This window comes from Lissotriton vulgaris, chromosome 1_1, assembly GCF_964263255.1.
Source record: "Lissotriton vulgaris chromosome 1_1, aLisVul1.2, whole genome shotgun sequence".
NCBI classification, from domain to species: Eukaryota; Metazoa; Chordata; class Amphibia; order Caudata; family Salamandridae; genus Lissotriton; species Lissotriton vulgaris.
The window spans coordinates 1,037,279,160-1,037,298,015 of record NC_141685.1 but is presented as its reverse complement, the minus strand read 5'-3'; the positions used below and the strand labels follow the sequence as shown (position 1 = coordinate 1,037,298,015).

General features: G+C 44.0%; 1 protein-coding gene across 1 annotated transcript in view; it reads left to right on the top strand.

Annotated features, from left to right (window-relative positions):
- The window catches only part of SYCE2 (synaptonemal complex central element protein 2), a 521,719-nt gene that overhangs the window by 327,073 nt on the left and 175,790 nt on the right, over positions 1 to 18,856 (top strand). The window contains exon 4 of the mRNA XM_086936443.1: positions 6,837 to 6,974. Within this exon, the coding sequence (XP_086792569.1) occupies positions 6,837 to 6,974 (138 nt within the window). The remainder of the gene's footprint in view (positions 1 to 6,836; positions 6,975 to 18,856) is intronic.

The following is an 18,856-nucleotide window of genomic DNA, read 5'->3' as shown; positions in this document are numbered from 1 at the left end:
ACCTGCGGCTGCAAAACCGAAACAAGCGTCCGTTTGTCTCATTTTGGAAGCGCCGTGAAAAGAGCGACGAGGAGAGTGGATTTTCGATTCACATCAGCGAGGCATGACTCGGCCTCCTTTCAACGGACCCCTTCCCAAAAGAGTGGCGGGAACTTCAAACAAGTCGAATCTGGAGTGGCAGCTCAGGAGAGCTTTTTCCGTTCCCAGCCCCCTGCGTGAAGTGAGGAATCGGAGGATTGGCGATTAGCGAGTTTGGAGCATCACCATAGCCCGGCGAGTCGGAGGACAAGCGGAGGAGGTGCTGATGACACCGAACAGTGAGTTGTTGACCCAACGATCCGTGTAAAGACTTCATTAATAGCAGGAGGGGAGGAGGTTACAGCCCGCGGTTTCCCGTGTATTGAAGGTAACGGGATTAGAGACATTTGATATAGTGCTAATTACATTGCAGTGCCGTAATGGAATTTTCAGATGGAGAGAGGGACAAGGAGGCAGACGACCTTTTTGGAAATTTACCGGTTGTCGAGAGTAATCAGGGAGCAGTAACGGATAAAACTGATCAGCATCCTAATGTGAGAATTTTATTAAAACAGCTAGAAAAGCATCACAAAAGCGAAGTCACTAAATATTGGGAAGCGAAATCGCTAGAAAAGTACCATGAGGCGGGGCGCATACCCAGAGGACTTAGAATTATGCTTGCGCCGAGCTTTGAGAAACCCAATCCTATGCTGTTGAAAGAATGGGCAGAATCGAATTTGGAAGCCTCAATGCGACTAGTCTGCCTATTAATTAAATATGCACGAATAAATAGGGAAACGGATCTCAAAGAAATTAAAAGACTGAAAGTGGAAATTGATGCTCTCACAGATGCTAATAATAAAGACACCATAGAAAAACTGATCAAAGAAATACACGGAAGAAAAACAAAATTAGAAGATACAATTAAGAAAAGAAAAGTGTGGAAATTTAGTCGGGACAAAAATGATTACGACAGAGGTCAAGTTTTCACATTCGCGAAAAAATATGACCAGGTGAAAAGACAAAAATTGAATAAAACAACTCCTGGTATGCAAGGAAGCATTGTGAATACAAACCAGGCGTCAACTTCAACAGTGCCACCAGAGAGCTCCAGTTCCGATGGGAGTTTAATGTCTAGTGATGAGGATTCAGACAGGGGAAGCACAGGACAATCTTCTGAATCACTGGGCCCTTTATCATACGCGGAGGAATTGGAATATATTCGCGAACAAAGAATCCAGTCCCTCAGGCCGCGTTACCAACAGAAACAAAATGTTCAAACACCGAAAGGATCAGGAACCGCCGCTAACGCAGACAAAGCAACAAGAGGGCGCGGCAACTGGCAACAGAAAAGACGCAATTGGAACAAGTAAAAAAGAACATCAATACTGACCATACAGTTCCTGATGTTTGAGTTTGTGTCGATTTCATCTCGAAGTGGGTTCTAATTGTGTTAAGGTGGGGGGTGGGAGCTGACGGTTCGATTGCATATCTCCTCTCCCACTGGTTTTTTCTTCCCCTTTCCTTCCCTTTCTTTTAGTCTGTAGTGTTCTTTCTTTACTTTCTGATTCTTCTGTATTTCGGTTTCTACTTAGGGCGACAGGCACGCTGCTGGGGGGGTAGGCCGTAGCCTTCTGCAGGGGTGCAGGGTGGTGTGGGTGGGATGGGGTCTGTATACTGTTCGTTTTTTCTTAGTTCTATGGCTCTTTTGTATCCCTTTATCGGGACGCTATGTCCGCACGCATGCCCCATGGGGTGTTCGCTGACAGTGTAGGACGTGACTTCTGCGCGTTGATGATAATGATAGCACACTTACACATCCTGCTTGCCTTGATCCCGATTGTGGGTCTCGAGTATTGTGTGCCTTATCTGCCATGGGGCGCATACTGCGGCGCTGCGTTCTTTCTTCTTTGTTTTTCACATTCCTTCTTTTACCCTTCCTTTCCTTTTCCCCTTCTTGGGTTAGTATAGCGGATGGCTATCTTTGTGTTGCAGTTCTGACTTCTTTGATTGGTACCAGCACATATTCAAGTGGTGGCGGGTGGACGGTGGGCAGCCGTGGTAACTGATTTGCACAGTGGGAACTATGCGTTGCCTTCGCCAATTGTTGCTGCTATTTCTGATTCTCACTGCTTCTTTGTATTGCTGCCTCACCAACTGCCCGCCATAGGAATTCGGAAACTAACAGCTGCAATTGTTCCTGCTATACTTCCTATTATATTATAAAATTAACCTTCTCTTATCCTGCTCCTGGTGGTTATATTGGGACTTTTAATGTTTATTGATTGTTTATAGAATGCTGAGGAACTGCTGGAGAATTTCTATCCTGATTTTGTGCGCCCGTAATATGTCGTGGCCGGCCTGATTGGTTGTAGGCCCGTATTTGTACGTTTCTGCTTGCACAATAAAGGTTTAAAAAAAATATATATATATATAAATAAATACTGACCATACAATTATCAATCTGACGAAAATAGAGCTCAATGAGGCAAAAAAGCAATTATTAGCCCTGGGCTTAAGTTATTGTCCCGAAAGTAACTTCAATTTTGTCAAAACAAGAGTAGATGTATACAAATTCATCAGAAAACTAAAATTGACTAAATATTTTGCAATCAAAAAACCCGATACATCTGAACATCGTAGGACTCCAGAACAAAATCAAGAAACGGTGGGCCTTGCGGTAAGAGAAATTCCCTTACTAAGGACATTACGTAATTTAAGATCAGAAGAAACAAATGTTATGACCCCCAACACGCAAGATCTCCTACAAGAAGAAAATATTCTAGGAGACAAAGGTGGCAACAGTCCTTTCAAAGCACCATAAACATTCGTCCCAATAATGACTAGGGACGCAGTGGATGTCTTTCATGATAGGGTAGTGGATGAATTAAAATCTCTGTACAAGAAAACGTGCACAAGTAAATTTAAAACTGGAAATAAAGAGAAACAATACTTTCGACTGATGGCCAAACTAAAAAAAAATGACTCGGTGGTGATCAACCGGGCGGATAAAGGGGGCAATATTGTCCTGTGGGTCAAAAAAATTTATAGAGAAGAATGTTTCAGACATCTAAATGACATTAATTCTTACGAAATCTCCAATGGAGCAGCAGTCCACAAAGCAAATTACCTATACAAAAAAGATCTGAGTAAATGGACACGGGAAGGTTTAATTACAAAAGATGAAAATAAATTCCTATTGAACAATCACCCCAATCTGCCCACATTCTATCTCATCCCTAAAGTCCATAAGGGAACTGATCCACTTCAAGGGAGGCCGATTATTTCGGCCCAGAACAGTACCTTTGAAAATACATTTAAGTATGTGGACTTTTATTTGCAGGATTTTGTCAGGACATTGCCCTCTTTTATACAAGATTCTAGAGACTTTTTAGCCAAACTAAACGAAGTGAAATGGGAAAAAGACTACCTACTGGCAACGTTGGACATCAAATCTCTTTACACATGTATCAAACATATAGATGGCCTGTCAGCAGTAGAGTATTATTTGAACCTACGCAATATTGAATACTATGGTCATAACAAAATGCTGATCAACATGATACACTTGTGCATTCATAACAACAGGTTTCTATTTGATAGATCAATTTATAGGCAAAAACAAGGAGTGGCTATGGGGGCATGCTTCTCCCCCAGCTACGCATGTTTACATGTGGGCTGGTGGGAGGAGCATGTCCTCAGGGGGGAACACAAAGCCCTATATGACCGGCATATTGTACGTCTATGGAGATTCATAGACAACATATTTATCATCTGGAAAGGCACGGAGGGGGAGGCAATTGAATTCATTAAAGTTATTAATAACAACGCTTACAACTTGGAATTCACACACCATATTAATGCCACCACCATCAGTTTCCTTGATATTTTGATTAACATCAAAGCAGGGCTTATAGAAACATGGTTATTCCAGAAACCTACTGCAGGGAATACCCTGCTTCATGCCAGTAGTTTTCACCCGAGCCACACCATAGCTAGCTTACCTTATGGCAAATTCCTTAGAGTAAAAAGAGCATGCAGTACTACTCTTGGATGCGAGGAAGCTCTTAATTTAACCAAATTGAGACTGTTAGAGAGGGGCTATAGAGAAAAAAATCTAGCTGCTACTCTGCGTAAGGTTGCCTTAATCAAAAGAGAAACCCTGTTGTCACCGAGGGCAGTCCGCAATAGTGAATAAACTTCAAATATCCTTAGTACATGTGTAACAAAGGAGAAAACCAACAATACATGCAGATTCATTTCCACTTTCAGCAGGCAATCTAAAGTCATCAGAACAATTGTAAATAAAGAATGGCCAATTGTGATGACAGATGGTATCCTAAAGGATATTTATACTACCAAGCCCATCTTCACCTTTCGCAAAGTTCATTCTATGAAAACCGATCTGGTAAAAACCAGTCCTGAGGTTTTCAATAGAGATAACTGGCTTTCTTCCCGCAATGGCTTTTTAGTGCTCTTCTTGCCGAGCCTGCAAACTTGGTTCCAATACCACATCATACACATGTGCATTTTCAGATCGGCCCATAAAAATCAAAGGGCGTTTCACCTGCAAAACTGAATATGCTGTATATATTTTAACGTGTGTGTGTGGTTTAAGATACGTTGGAAGCACAAAGCTCCCAGTACAGGCTAGGATCTTACAACATCTAAGGGCCACAGTAAATTCGGACCCTACATATCCTGTGGCAAGGCACGTAAAAATGGAACATGGTGGTAATCTCAATGTTCTTAGCTATTTTGTGATAGACCACATCCCCACTAGTAAAAGGGGTGGGGATAGGGAGAAACAACTCCGCAGGTTAGAAACCAGTTACATTGTAAAACTAGAAACCAAGAGTCCGCGGGGCCTTAATATTTGCGAAGATCTTCACCACTTCTTGGGATAACTCTGAGATACAGTAATTAAACGCTACACAGGATCATTTATTTATGATAAAATGTAAGGCTTCAAAAAATTTTATACATAATTTTTATAAAATATGAAGAAAACTTTCTATTAAAGTAAAAATGATCTTAAATGTATTTATTTATTTTTTATACAGTGTTCTTATCCTATTGGATACTGTGTAGTAAATGAATGTAATTTACTGTGGTTCGAACACATTAGATAAATCTCAGTCGTGTTAACAGAATATAAAAATCATAATCAGGTGGTGTTTCAGCTATACTTTAATGTAATTAGGGCAGTAATATGATTATAAGATTGGTAGTATGTACAATTAGGAAACCATCAATGTCTATAAAGAATGGTATTGTTTGATAATAATGTATTTGTACAGTTATTAATTTAAAATCAGATCATTGGTCGTCTGTCACTTTTACCCTTGACTCCCCCTCCATGTTTGTAAATTGAAACTATTGAGAAAATGAGGATTTAGCAAACTTCCGGCTGGAAGATGTGATCAATAGAACTTCAATATACATTGACTTTTTAATTATTTGCTCTTTGCACATATTCGGGTGTTTGCCATGAACTTTGGAATAATTAACACGACGTAATGGCATTATTTTTATAAGATATGAGAATACATGATATTTGTTATATTTTCCCTAACAATAATGTACAAAATGTATTTCTGTTGAGCATATAGACAGATCGCGTTATGAAATTACAAATGTGAAAATGTTTTAAATGTAAACTGGTAACATTTGATTAGATGGAATCTGTCTTCTAATTCATGCCGTCGGACTAATGCTCTTTGATGAAAGTACGTCGTTTGTTTCTATGGTAAAACTTTGGCCAATCACGATGGTTTGGGGTTTGTTTAAAAAATAGGAGGGTTTTCTTACGAATTACACCAGCGAGCAAGGCGTCAGGGAACGCCGAAACGCGTTTGGTTTTTTGGACACTGCAATGCACTTTAATATTTGATTAATAAAATACCTGCGGCTGCAAAACCGAAACAAGCGTCCGTTTCTCTCATTTTGGAAGCGCCGTGAAAAGAGCGGCGAGGAGAGTGGATTTTCGATATATATATATATATATATATATATATATATATATATATATATATATATATATATATATATATAGCTACATGTATTTAAGCATATGTGTTTATTTTAAATTGCATAGGTATTTGTTATATATATATATATTTCTACCTACCATCCACTATTTGTGCTACTACTATAAAGTATACAAATACATTAACTGCTTGCTATTCTGATTCAAGCATGTGAATCTATGAAAGATCCAATACTGGAGAAGAAAACAACTGAGAGGCTCGCCTTATAGCTTGGGATTTATTTCCCACATGTGCTTTGAAACATCTGAGGGACTCAGCCTCTCTTGAGGGTGTTCTACAGGATGCTATCGCCTGATTGGTTTTAGTTTAAGTTTGCCCTTAAAAAAAAGGACACAAAAGGCTATTCAAGTGATTGTTCATTGCCATTATAGCCCATGATAATGATTATTACTGCTTTATTATTGTACTGTAAGACTCCCCCGAGGAATCATTGAAGCATGTGAATCTATGAAAGATACCAATACTGGAGAAATACAGTTACAGGTAAGTAACTTATTTTCATATCAAAATTGGAGAACCACAGTGTACAGGTAAGTAATTTGTTCTTTATCGAAACTTGTTATTTTCAAGCTTCCTTTATACACTCTTCATTTATACCTGTGAATAGTACTTTGATGCTGGTAGTATTTATATTAAAAATATATTAAAAACATTCAGTGCAGTGATACTGATTGAGCTGCAAATGAATGCTGAAAAGAGTGTGAGAAGAATACAACGGCACACAAAATTCCAGTTATTCATTTGTTTAACTTTCCCATTTTTTACAAGGTGAATGACCTGGCTCAGAAACTGGAGGAAAAAATGTACGAGCTGTATGATCATAACAACAAGCTGCTTCAGGACAAGCTGCAGGAGCTCCCCGAGATCCTGGAACGAATCAGTCAACTGGAGACCGAGCTGAAACAGGTGTGCCACACTGTCGTCACAGTGTACAAGGACCTTTGCGTGCAGACAGAGCTCTGAGCGGTGAGGGTAGGCTAGACCCATCATTGTCTTCTTGTCTCTGGTGGTACCTTTGTATCCACAGTCATTTAATCCTAGAGAATGAATGGCACCATAGGACTTGTACCCCCTTCTTCTATGAGATAACAAGAAGTAAATGCTGCTTGTAAGCACAAATACAACCATAAAAGTTTTAATAAAATATGTTAGCCTTTTCAATATATGTTATATGAAAACAATATTCTGTCAACTGTGGAGTTTTATGTATAACTAAGAAAGCAGTAAGCATCCTTGACTAACATACCAAAACAGTAGATTCCTTACTTTTAGAACAGCCCCAAACACCAGAGAACATCCGTAGAATTCTTTGATAATGCTTCTAGGGGCTGATTGGTGGTGCTCTGTGGCTCAGCAGTGACATTGTACTGTCCTGGAAGCGACTGAACAGAGCAGCATATAAAGCGCCACCGCGGTGCACTGACATCATTACCTTTCTTTCTGCTCCTTTCAGTGTGACACGGAGCTCCGCTCCAACCTTATTTTCTCGTCTGATGGCGCCTAAAACTTGTCTCAGTGCGCTAGTAAAAAAATGCCCCCACTGAATATGACAGCATTCAAGCTGTGCCAACATTGCAGGAATTAGATGTCACAAGGTATGTCTGTGGGGCTCAGGGTATGACTCTGAGTTGTGCTACAGGTGTAGCATTGTTCACTCCTAGGCAATTCAGAACGAGGAGACCACACTCTACATTGCTGAAAACTAGAATCAGTCGTAGTCGAAGCACAAGTCATAGGCCTAATCTTTGTCCCAAGCTTGAGGCCACTGCCACGAATAGTCCACTTGTCAGACTTCCACGTGATGTGTGCAGAAGATAACTCCTCAGGATCCGAAGGATGCACAAATAGGTCAACTCTGGATATCCCCAATTCTGTATACTAGAATTAACGGAGTGTTAGGGTGATCAAGTTGGGGAAAGGGATTAGAAAGGGAACAGCAAGGAAGAAGGAAAATACCTGAAAGAAGTAAAAGAATAATTACAAACAAGATTATGACTACTCTCGTAAACTCTCATTAATGAATGAAAACTTCATTACCTCATAAAATTTCCATAAAGGCAACTTCCTCATTCCTTCAAAACCAGAAAACAGAGAGACATTAGATTCCTCACATAATGACATGACTAAAAGAACTGAAAACATTCACTTATGCCTTTTGTATACATACCCAAAAATAAAAGTGTGAAATGAAACAAAGAAAACCAGAAGTCTTCAAAAAGTAAAGAAGATTTGCACTTCAGAGGAAATGAGCAGTCAATAAAGGTTTGTCTCTTGAATAAATCGATTCAGTGTCTATTCCATAGGATTAGTAAGGCTCCTGCTCCTCTGTTTTCCAAAAGGTAACTAATATTTAAATGACAAGTCAATAATAACACGAAAAGCAGAACGATCCCAGGTTATTATTATCTTGATGAAGGTAAAGAATGCCAATTTGCATTCCACCGTCACTCTACCTGAAACAGGAAAATGACTCCTGTTACCTCACAGCATTTGTCAGTAGTCGAGTTACTCTGGTAGTTAATTGTCCAAACCAGCCTAACACCTAATATACCACAGCGTACTAAGGAATCCAGCACTCCCTTTGATGGTAGTAGCTTAATAACAATGAGACCTTTTCCCACAAGCAAGGCTCTGAACTCTCCTCTGAGAGCAAGTTGAACAGAAACAACCCCTCCAACTGCATTGGGTCATCGGGGTCTAGAAATCAAGCGAGGCACTAGTATCCGCTAGTGAAATAAAAGTGAAATTAAAGAGATTCTCCTCCAGCAGGACGGGTAAATGAGCTTGGGATATCCCGAAACCAGAACAGAATTGTTTGAATTACGCACGCTCGCCGACGTGCTACGTCCGTTTTTACTCCAGTATTGGAGCCTTCATAGATTCACATACCTGAATCATTTCCCCATCGTCGAGACAGAAGTCTCTGGTATATAAAAAGCAATGCTTATCAGTATAGCTAACTGATAAAAGGCCTCGGCCCATTTCCCTTTTGTAACCCATAACCTTTGTTATGTAAAAAAGGACCAAACTTTTCCCTTAGCCAATCAGAGCTCCTCACCCTCTAAAACCCTCCTCAGAGAACCTTTTGCCCCTCAGATTTTCTACTTGCACGTTGTGCTAGGGAGTCTCCTTTGAGCTCTGCTCAAACTCTGGATTTCCAACCCTGTAAAAGATTGATGTCATTCTATTTTCTTGTGGATTTGAGAATCTTGTGACCTGTTTCTCATCTACATCCTGTAGAATATCTGGAAAAGAGAAAAAGGGTCTTTTTAGAGCCTGTGCCACCTGCTCTAAAAAGAGACTTTACACAGATGGCCCACATGAAGACTGCATATATTGTTTTTATCCGGACCACCAAGCAAAGGATTGCAAGGTATGTCACACTTTCTCTAGCAAGACCCTTAGAGATCGAGAGGGACGCCTTTTAATTTGGCTTCAGAAGATCAAGGCCAGAAAAGAGGTGGTTTCTAGTGATAGTGACCAAGAATCCTCCTCTTCGTCTAGCAGATCTCAAAAAAGAACAAGATCTCCTCAAGCTCATTCCTCAGGGGAACGTCCTGAGAAGGCCCTAAAAAAGACCACTCAAGGGTCTTCAGGGCGTAGTCCTTCCAGATCTCCTCAACCAAGAGAAAAGGAGAGCAAAGGACACACTTCTAAGGAAAAAATATCCAAGAGAGCCTCTTCTGAGCCTTCAAAGACACCACCTTTGATTCAACAGTCCTTCAAGAAGCCATCCTCTAGTATTCCTGAGGGGAAAAGCAAAAAATTGACATCGTCGACGGGATCGTTGACGAGAGTGTCGACGAAGAAGTCATCATCTTCGGCGACGACCACAGAGGTACAGAAGCTACCATTGATTGTAATAGTGTTGACGGCGTCAGCGCCGATGGGAGCGTCGACGCTAGTACAATCAACGCCGGTAACATCGACGACGACAGTGATGACGACGACCATGTTGGCGACGGGATTGTCGTCGACGGTGATGACAACCGGATCGACGACGGGAACGTCGACGCCGATTACTATATCGTCGGCGAGGAATGGTTCCAGTGCAGTGTCGACGACGACAACAACACTGTCGACGGTTGTGTCGACGGTGATCTCGTCGACGGGCTCGCCGACCAGAAAAACTCCAGAAAAACAGAAAAAGAAGATCAAACCAGCTGTGAATTCCCTGAGTAAGATTACTCCTCTGGTACCATCACACCTTTTGGAGGAGGAAGAGTCGGATGAGGAGGAGGATGACGGACCCTTCGGGTACGCCAGTATTCCATAGCAACTCCATGTAAAAGTCAGGAGGATGATGATGAAGAGGGTTATGAAGAATATCACAGCCTCTCACAGCATCGTTACCAGCAAGAACCTCAGGAGGAGATGGTCGCTATGCCATCCTCAATGATGATGGACTTGCAGTTCATGTTGCAAGATTATAAGAAGAGGGTTCCTCCATCAGTAGTCCCTCAGAAAGTTCCTCTTTCACGTCCCCGTTCTATTCCGGCTACTCCAGTCCGCAGCAGAGAATCGCTACTGGACACGACGCCTCAGATCCAACAGCACCAGGATCCGGTTACCACGGATGACGAGGACCATGAGGAGGGGGAGCTAACGGATCCCCACAAAGAACGGGATGACTATCTAATCCCATCTCCACCATCACTTACTCAAGGACCGACGGATTCTCCACCAGTGGATATTGGTGGATTTCACAACTTGATGGAAAGGGCTGCAAAAATATTTCAGCTGCCTATGAAGACAACTCAGGCAGATTGTTTTCTTTATGACTTTAAAGAGCCCTATCAAAAATCGGTCAGATCCATACCAATCATCAACCATGTATGGAAGGAAGGTTTACAAGTGATGACAACCCCAGCGACGGTTACACCTGTGCTCGCTAGGTTGGACAAGAAGTATAAGGCGCCTTCGGACGCTCCAGCGTGTTTGCTGGGCCATCCAAAACTGGACTCTATCATTTCGCAGGCAGCGCAACAAAAATCGAAGAACCTGTTTCTGCACCTCCGGACAGGGAGGGACGGCGTTTGGACAATGCAGGTAAAAGATTCTCCTCAATGTCAGCTCTCCTAGTCGAGCAGCTAATGCCCTTGCCATCCTGGGGAGATATGACAGGCAGATGTGGTGCGATATAGCACTATATGTTGACCTCCTTCCGGAAGACAGTAAACAGGAGGCAAAGAAGATTCTGCAGGAAGGTGAGAGGACTTCAGTTGAAGTCATCGAGTTTGCCATGGACATACCTACCACAGCCTTTCATTCCATAGGAGGAGCAGCAGTTTTACGGCACCAGGGTTGGCTGAGGGCCACTGCCTTTAGACCGGATGTCCAAAATAAGATTCTGAATCTACCTTTTGATGGGGAGGATTTATTTGGATGTCTGGTAGATGAGACCCTGCAGAGTTTTAAAAAGGACACGGATACGGCGAAGGCCTTTGGTACGTTGCAGTATCGGAAGGTGCCCTTTCGAGGCGCCTGTGGAAGAGGACAACCATCTTATAGAGGTGGACACCAACAAGGAAGATACACCTCCTATTCTTCCTCATCACAGCACTACCGGCAGCAATACGGCCAAACGCAGTCTGGAAACTACTCTAAGTCTGCTCCCAGAGGACGAGGAGGTCGTCCAGGTAAAGACAACAACAAAAGACAATGACAGTCTTCAAACTCCGGATTTTTATCCCCCTACCCCGTCAAATGTTCCCCTGGGTGGAAGAGTACCTTATTACTTACGTCAGTGGCAGGGAACAACATCGGACAAATGGGTCCTCCACATAGTAAAATTCGGACATACTCTAGAATTTCTACACTTCTCCTCTCACGCCACCTACGCATCAAGAAGACAAACACCTACCTCAAATGCGTCGGGTGATTCAGGCAATGCTCCATAAGGGAGCAATAGAACCGGTACCGAACTCCCAAAGAGGGAAAGGATTTTATTCCCGTTTCTTCTTGATCCGAAAGGATGCTCTCAAGTGGCGTTTGATCCTGGACCTACGGTCTCTAAATGCCTATCTCAAGAAACAGTCATTCAGTATGGTGACCCTCCAAGATATTCTGCTACTCTTAAACCCAAGAGATCAGATGATCTCCTTAGATTTACAGGATGCATACTTCCATATCCCCACCCATCCTTCCCACAGAAAATACCTTCGATTTACAGAGCCCAAAAAACATTACCAGTTCAAAGTGCTGCCATTCGGCCTCAAATCTGCTCCGAGAATTTTTACAAAAACACCAACTATTCCCATACTTAGACGAATGGTTAATAAAGGCACCGGACTTGTTTGCAGATCTGGGTCTGACTTTAAATGTAGAAAAATCATCACTTCATCCATCCAGAAGGATCACGTTTCTGGGTGCAATCCTAGATACGTCTCAAAACAAGGCATTCCCATCCATAGAAAGACAATTGGGACTCGTCACTCTGGCCAAAGAGTTCAGGAGAAGAAGGTGTCTTTCAGTCCGAAAATACAAATCACTTCTGGGGACGAAGTTAAGTGATCTTTTATAGCGCTCGACTCACCCGGGGGCATCTCGGCGCTGCCAAGGACTATTCCAGAGATTGAAAGGAGACAGAAAGAATTAGAAAAGAAAGGCTTTTAGCTGTTTTCTAAATATGCCATAATTGTCAATTTTACGAAGGGGAACTGGTAGCTGATTCCAGTATATTGGCGCTAGATACGAGAATGCTTTCCCTCTGGAAGGACACAGCCTTATACGTGGTACTTGAAGGAGACCCCGCGTCCCAGACCTCAAGTTCCTGTTAGGTACGTGTTTGATAAGTTTCTTTTGGAGGTATTTGGGACCTCTTCCGTTGAGTGCTGTATAAGTGAGGCAGCAGATCTTAAAAACAGATCTTTCTCACCGCTAGCCAGTGGAGTTCTCGCAAAAGGGGAGCCGAAGCAGAGCCCACTGGGCGATTCAGAACCATCCTAGCTGCAGTGTTCTGAATCACCTGCAGTTTGTTCAGCAGGGTCTCGCCTACCCCGGCCAACAGAGCATTGCCATAATCCAATCGCCTGATAACCATAGCCTGGACCAAGGTTTTGCGATGAACGGTCGGCATAAAGGGGAGGATTTTACGCGGCAGACGCAAGCTGTAATAGCAGGAGCTGGTCGTGGTAGTGATTTGATCTCTCATTGATAGGGACTAATCTAATTTTAATCCTAAATTTTTTACACAATGAGTAGGCACAGGAGCTGCTCCCAATTGAGTGGGCCACCAGTCGTCAGACCAGCTTGCTGTGGCTTTGCCCATTAACATTAACTCGGTTTTGCCAGGGTTCAGCGGGAGACAGTTCTGCGTCATCCAGCTGGAGATCTCGAGTATACCTCTGGCAAACCTTGCTTTCTCTGCTGCTAAGTCCGTACCAAATGAGAACATGAGCTGAGTATCATCAGCATAAGAGATGATCTCCAAGCCCAGCTGTTCCGCTCTCCTCGCTAGTGGGGCCATATAAATGTTAAATAAGGTAGGACTTAAGCAGGATCCCTGAGGGACGCCTCTATCTAAGCGGATTACATCCGACCTGTATGGACCAAGCATGACTGTTTGTGTCCTATCGGACATAAAATTACGTAGCCATTTTAAGGCTGTTCCTTGGATACCACACAACACCAATCTCTCCGCCAGCATTTCATGAGAGATGGTATCGAATTCTGCAGAGAGATCTAGTAGTATCAGGATTGCCGAACCGCCTTTATCTATTTGTCGCCTAAGCGAGTCCGTGACTGTTAAAATAGCGGTCTCCGTACTAAAACCGTGTCGAAATCCTGATTGAGATGGATCAAGAATTTCGTTACTCTCAAGAGTAACTCAGTTGTTTATTGATCATGCTTTCCAGCATCTTGCCCAATAGAGGTAGGAGGGAGATCGGCGGTAGTTACCAAGTTCTCGTGGGTCTACCGTTGTTTTTTTTCAGGATAGGCCGTACAAATGCTTCCTTCCACATTCTTGGGATATTCCCCAACTGTATAGATGAATTAAACAGTTTGAGAATTGCTGGCGCACAACTGGTGGCTAAGAGGGCCATCATCTTGGGAGGGCAAGGGTCCGTTGGTGAGCCTGATTTGGCTGAAATAAGTGCTTTAGTGACTTCTTCCAGGGTAATTGGGTCAAAACCGTCTAAGGTGCTATCTGTCCTTTTTTCCAGCTCCAAATGTCTACTAGGGTTATCAGAAACCTGTGCAGTATTAGATTGAAAATTAGCATAGATTCTGATAATCTTTTCTTGGAAATAGCTGGCCAGCTGATTACAGAACTCTTGGGTTTCAAGGGGGGATTGCCTGCAAGCGAGAGGATTTCTTCATGCATACCACTCATTCCCCTGTGTCGATTGAGAATGCGTCCGTTCCAAGAGGCGCTAGATCTACAGTGGTGCCAAGCAAAGGGATCCTTCGAGGACAAGGTCAAAGTCATGCAACCAATGTTGCAGGCAATAGCATGGTGGACTCACAGAAGCAATATCTCAGTGGGTCTTTCCTTCCTGACTGAACCAGCTCCACTAGTGGTACCACGGATGCCTCTCTCGAAGGATGGGGAGCAGTCCTCCAAGAGTTATAAGTCAGCGGTGATGAAACAAAAGGAACAACACCTTCACTTAAACCTGTTGAAGTTTAGGACAATAGAATTGGCATTGTGGCCTTCCTGCCAAGAGTGGAAGGAAGATCGGTGTTAGTGCGGACAGCCAACACGCCCGCAATGCACTATATAAACAAACAGGGGGGCACAAGATCGCTCTTTCTGTCAAAAGAAGCTCAGAAAATATGGAAATGGGCTATAAATCACAAGGTATCTCTGAAGGCTGTACATCTTCCAGAGGATCAGAACACAACAGCGGACACTCTCAGCAGGCAAAAGACGGCCTGCCGCGAGTGGGAACTCGATCAGGAAACACCACTGACAATCTTTGCCAAATGGGAAGTACCAACAGTGGATCTGTTTGCCACAGCCCAGAACAAGAAATGCCAATTCTTTGCAAGCTGGCATCACCAAAGGGGATCGTGGGGGAATGCGTTTTCGATGGCATGGTCAGGCGTCTTTGCCTACGCTTTTCCGCCGATTCCCCTCCTGCCGCGAGTACTCACGAAGATGAAGAAGGAACCGTGCAGGATAATACTAATAGCCCCCTGGCGGCCCAGGCAGCACTGGTTCACGGAACTGCTCCTTTTACAAGAAACAGACCCAATACGTCTACAGCCGATACCAGAACTATTGACTATGGCTCAGGGACAAGTGCGGCATCCAGACCCGACATCACTGCAATTAGCAGCCTGGCTCCTGAGTACAGAGAATTTAATCGATTAAACATTCCGACAGAATGTAGAGAGAGCCTGGCAAAGGCAAGGGCTGAAAGCACTAATAAGACATATAGGATGAAATGAAAAGATTCTGCTTGTGGTGTCAGGAGAACGACTTACATCCTCTGCAAGCAGAAGCACATCAAATCATCCCATATTTACTAAGGCTGCCAAAGTCTGGATTGGCCCATGCCTCTATTAACGTGCATTTGGCGGCGATCTCTAGATACAGGAGAAATTCGATGGGTCCATCTCTTTGGTCGGAGAGGATTGTAAAGCAGTTCATGAAAGGTTAAACACTATAAAAGCACAAACAGCAGACCAAGGTCTTGTATACCAGTTCATGAAAGGGTTGTTTAGAGTCTACACACACGAATGGATGAAAGAGGTAGCCAAATGGATGAAGAACAGCCGCCTGAAACTGAACTCGGACAAGACGGAAGTCCTCATCCTGGGATCCTCACCCTCCGCCTGGGACGACTCCTGGTGACCCCCCCCCCCTAGGCAGCGCACCCAAACCAACAGACCACGCACGCAACCTGGGTTTCATCCTGGACTCCTCCCTCTCCATGACCAGACAAGTCAACGCTGTCTCCTCGTCGTGCTTCAACATCCTACGCATGCTACGCAAGATCTTCCGGTGGATCCCCACCGAGACCAGGAAGACAGTCACCCAGGCCCTCGTCACCAGCCGACTGGACTACGGCAACTCCCTCTACGCCGGAACCACCGCCAAACTCCAGAAGAGACTCCAGCGGATCCAGAATGCCTCAGCACGACTCATCCTGGACATCCCCCGTCGCAACCACATCTCCGGACACCTGAGAGACCTGCACTGGCTCCCGGTCAACAAGAGAATCACCTTCCGTCTCCTCACCCACGCACACAAAGCCCTGCACAACCAAGGCCCAGTATACCTCAACAGCCGCCTCAACTTCTACGCTCCCAAACGCCAGCTTCGATCGACCAGCCACGCCCTCGCCGCCGTCCCCCGCATCCGAAGAGCCACCACAGGGGGAGGGTCCTTCTCCTACCTCGCCGCCAAGACTTGGAACTCCCTCCCGACCCACCTCCGCCTGACCCAGGACCACCTCGCCTTCAGAAAGCAGCTCAAGACCTGGCTGTTCGAGCAGTAGCGGACCCCCCCCCCCCCTAAGCGCCTTGAGACCCTCCGGGTGAGTAGTGCGCTATACAAATGCTTTGATTGATTGACCCACCTGTCAGGCCTCCACCTCCTCTATTGCAACTGAATATTGTATTATCACAATTGATGAAACCACCATTTGATCCAATTCATAAAACTGATTTAATATTCCTATCCTGGAAAGTGGCTCTATTAATAGCTCTGACATCAGCCAGGAGAGTGGGAGAAATACAGGCACTTACAACGCAAGAACTTTTCTGCAATTCAGAGAGGACAGGTTGGTGCTCAGAACAAATCCAAGATTTATTCCAAAGGTGCCAACGGATTTCCACTTGAATGGGCCATTGATCCTTAAGAGATTCTTTCCTCAACCATCTACAGCGGCAGAGAGAACTCTCCACACTCTGGATGTTCATCGTTGTCTGAAATTTTATTTACAAAGGCAAGAACTTTCAGAAAATCAACACAATTGTTTGTGGCTTTTAGTGCCCTGAGGAAAGGATTCCCGTTTTCGAAACGGGGAATTGCACGATGGATCTCAAACGCCGTTCAATTCTGTCATCAGGCACATTCAAGAGCGGTATCAACCTCTACTGCTCTGTTTGCAGGCGTCTCTATTCAGGACATCTGCAGAGCGGCTACCTGGAGGAGTACGCATACCTTTACCAGACATTACTGCCTAGACACCCACGCCAGAAGCGATGTAGCAGTGGGACAAGCTGTACTGAGGAACCTTTTCCAATAATGGTGAGCCTTCTTGTCATACCTCCTTCCTTGGTTGGTAAGCTAAGCGCATTTTATTATTGTACACTGTTTGTTATAATATTTATGAGCAATTGGTCTATGAACATTTTTTATGCAGCTATTGCTACGAGAGAATGACATGTGTTACCTGTTGGGGAGAAGTAGGTGACAAAACAAAATGTGCTATGATTTACTGCTCGCTATTCTGATTCAGGTATGTGAATCTATGAAAGCTCCAATACTGGAGTAAGAAAACAAGTTACTTACCTGTAACTGTAGTTCTCCAGTATTGGAAGCTTTCATAGATTCACATACGCCCACCCTCCTCCCCTGAGAGGCTCACCTCGGATTAGGCACAATGAGTGTTACAGCACAAGTGCCCGGAAATCTGAGGGGCAAAAGGTTCTCTCAGGAGGGTTCTAGAGGGTGAGGAGCTCTGATTGGCTAAGGGAAAAGTTTGGTCCTTTTTAACATAAAAAAGGTTATGGGTTACAAAAGGGAAATGGGCCTAGGCCTTTTTTCAGTTAGCTATACTGCTAAGCATTGCTTTTTATATACCGGAGACTCCAGACTAAGCATGGGCGAATTTTGCAAATCTCGCGTTCGCGAATTTTGCGGATTTGCGAACTCGCAATCCGCAAAATCCGCGAATTCTCGCGAATTTGCGGATTTTTTTTGTGTTCGCGCGGTTTTCTGCCAGTTCGCGAGGGTTTTGTAAAATTTCGCAAACGTGAACTTACCTGTCGGGTCGCAAGTTTTGAGAACTTGTTGTTTCTACGTGTCCAGCCTGTTTGGGACACTCTTCTTCATCACTGCCACTCTCTGACTACTCATGCCACCCTCTGGCCCACCCATGCCACCCTCTGTTTCATCACAGCACCCTCTGGTTGTCCAGTCAGTGTACATTATTGTGGCAAAGCAAAGCACACCTTCCCTGCCTCAAGTGACCTGAATTAATTTGGGGCTGATTAATGTGTCACAGAATATTTTTTTAGCTGGCACCTGCTTCCTTAGTGCTTCCTGATTAGTGATCTTTTGCACTTGCTAAGTGCTTTCATTGTTGCAAAATTAGTTACAACACCTGCCCTGCCCCAACTGATAATAATGAATTAGGGGCTGATTAATGGATTTGAACTTCCAGAACTTCCAGCCTGGCTCCTGCTTGTCTCCCTTAGCTGTAATTCAGGACCTTTGTGGCATATGTGTAACTATTCTGAGGTTCAGAGCAGGGTCACATAATAGTTGCAACTGGCAACTGAACTCTGGAGGGGCCCCTCAGGAAGCACTACAGGAAATGGCTACTAATGATGAGCCTGAACTTTTGAACCTGGTAAGTAGTTTCAGTTTTGCTAAGATCGTATTTCTGCAATTTAGCGCTTTTTCGCGGGGCGCAAAGTTGTACTGGGAAGCCGCGAACTCACGCGAACAGTGCGAGCAAGCTATAAAATCCGCTGCTCGCGGATTTGCGGATTTTGCGGGAGATTCGCGAATCTCGCGGATTGCGAATTTACCAAAAATCCGCAAAATCCGCGAGCGAAACGGATTTTCCGCCCATGCTTACTCCAGGCTTGACGACGGGGAAATGATT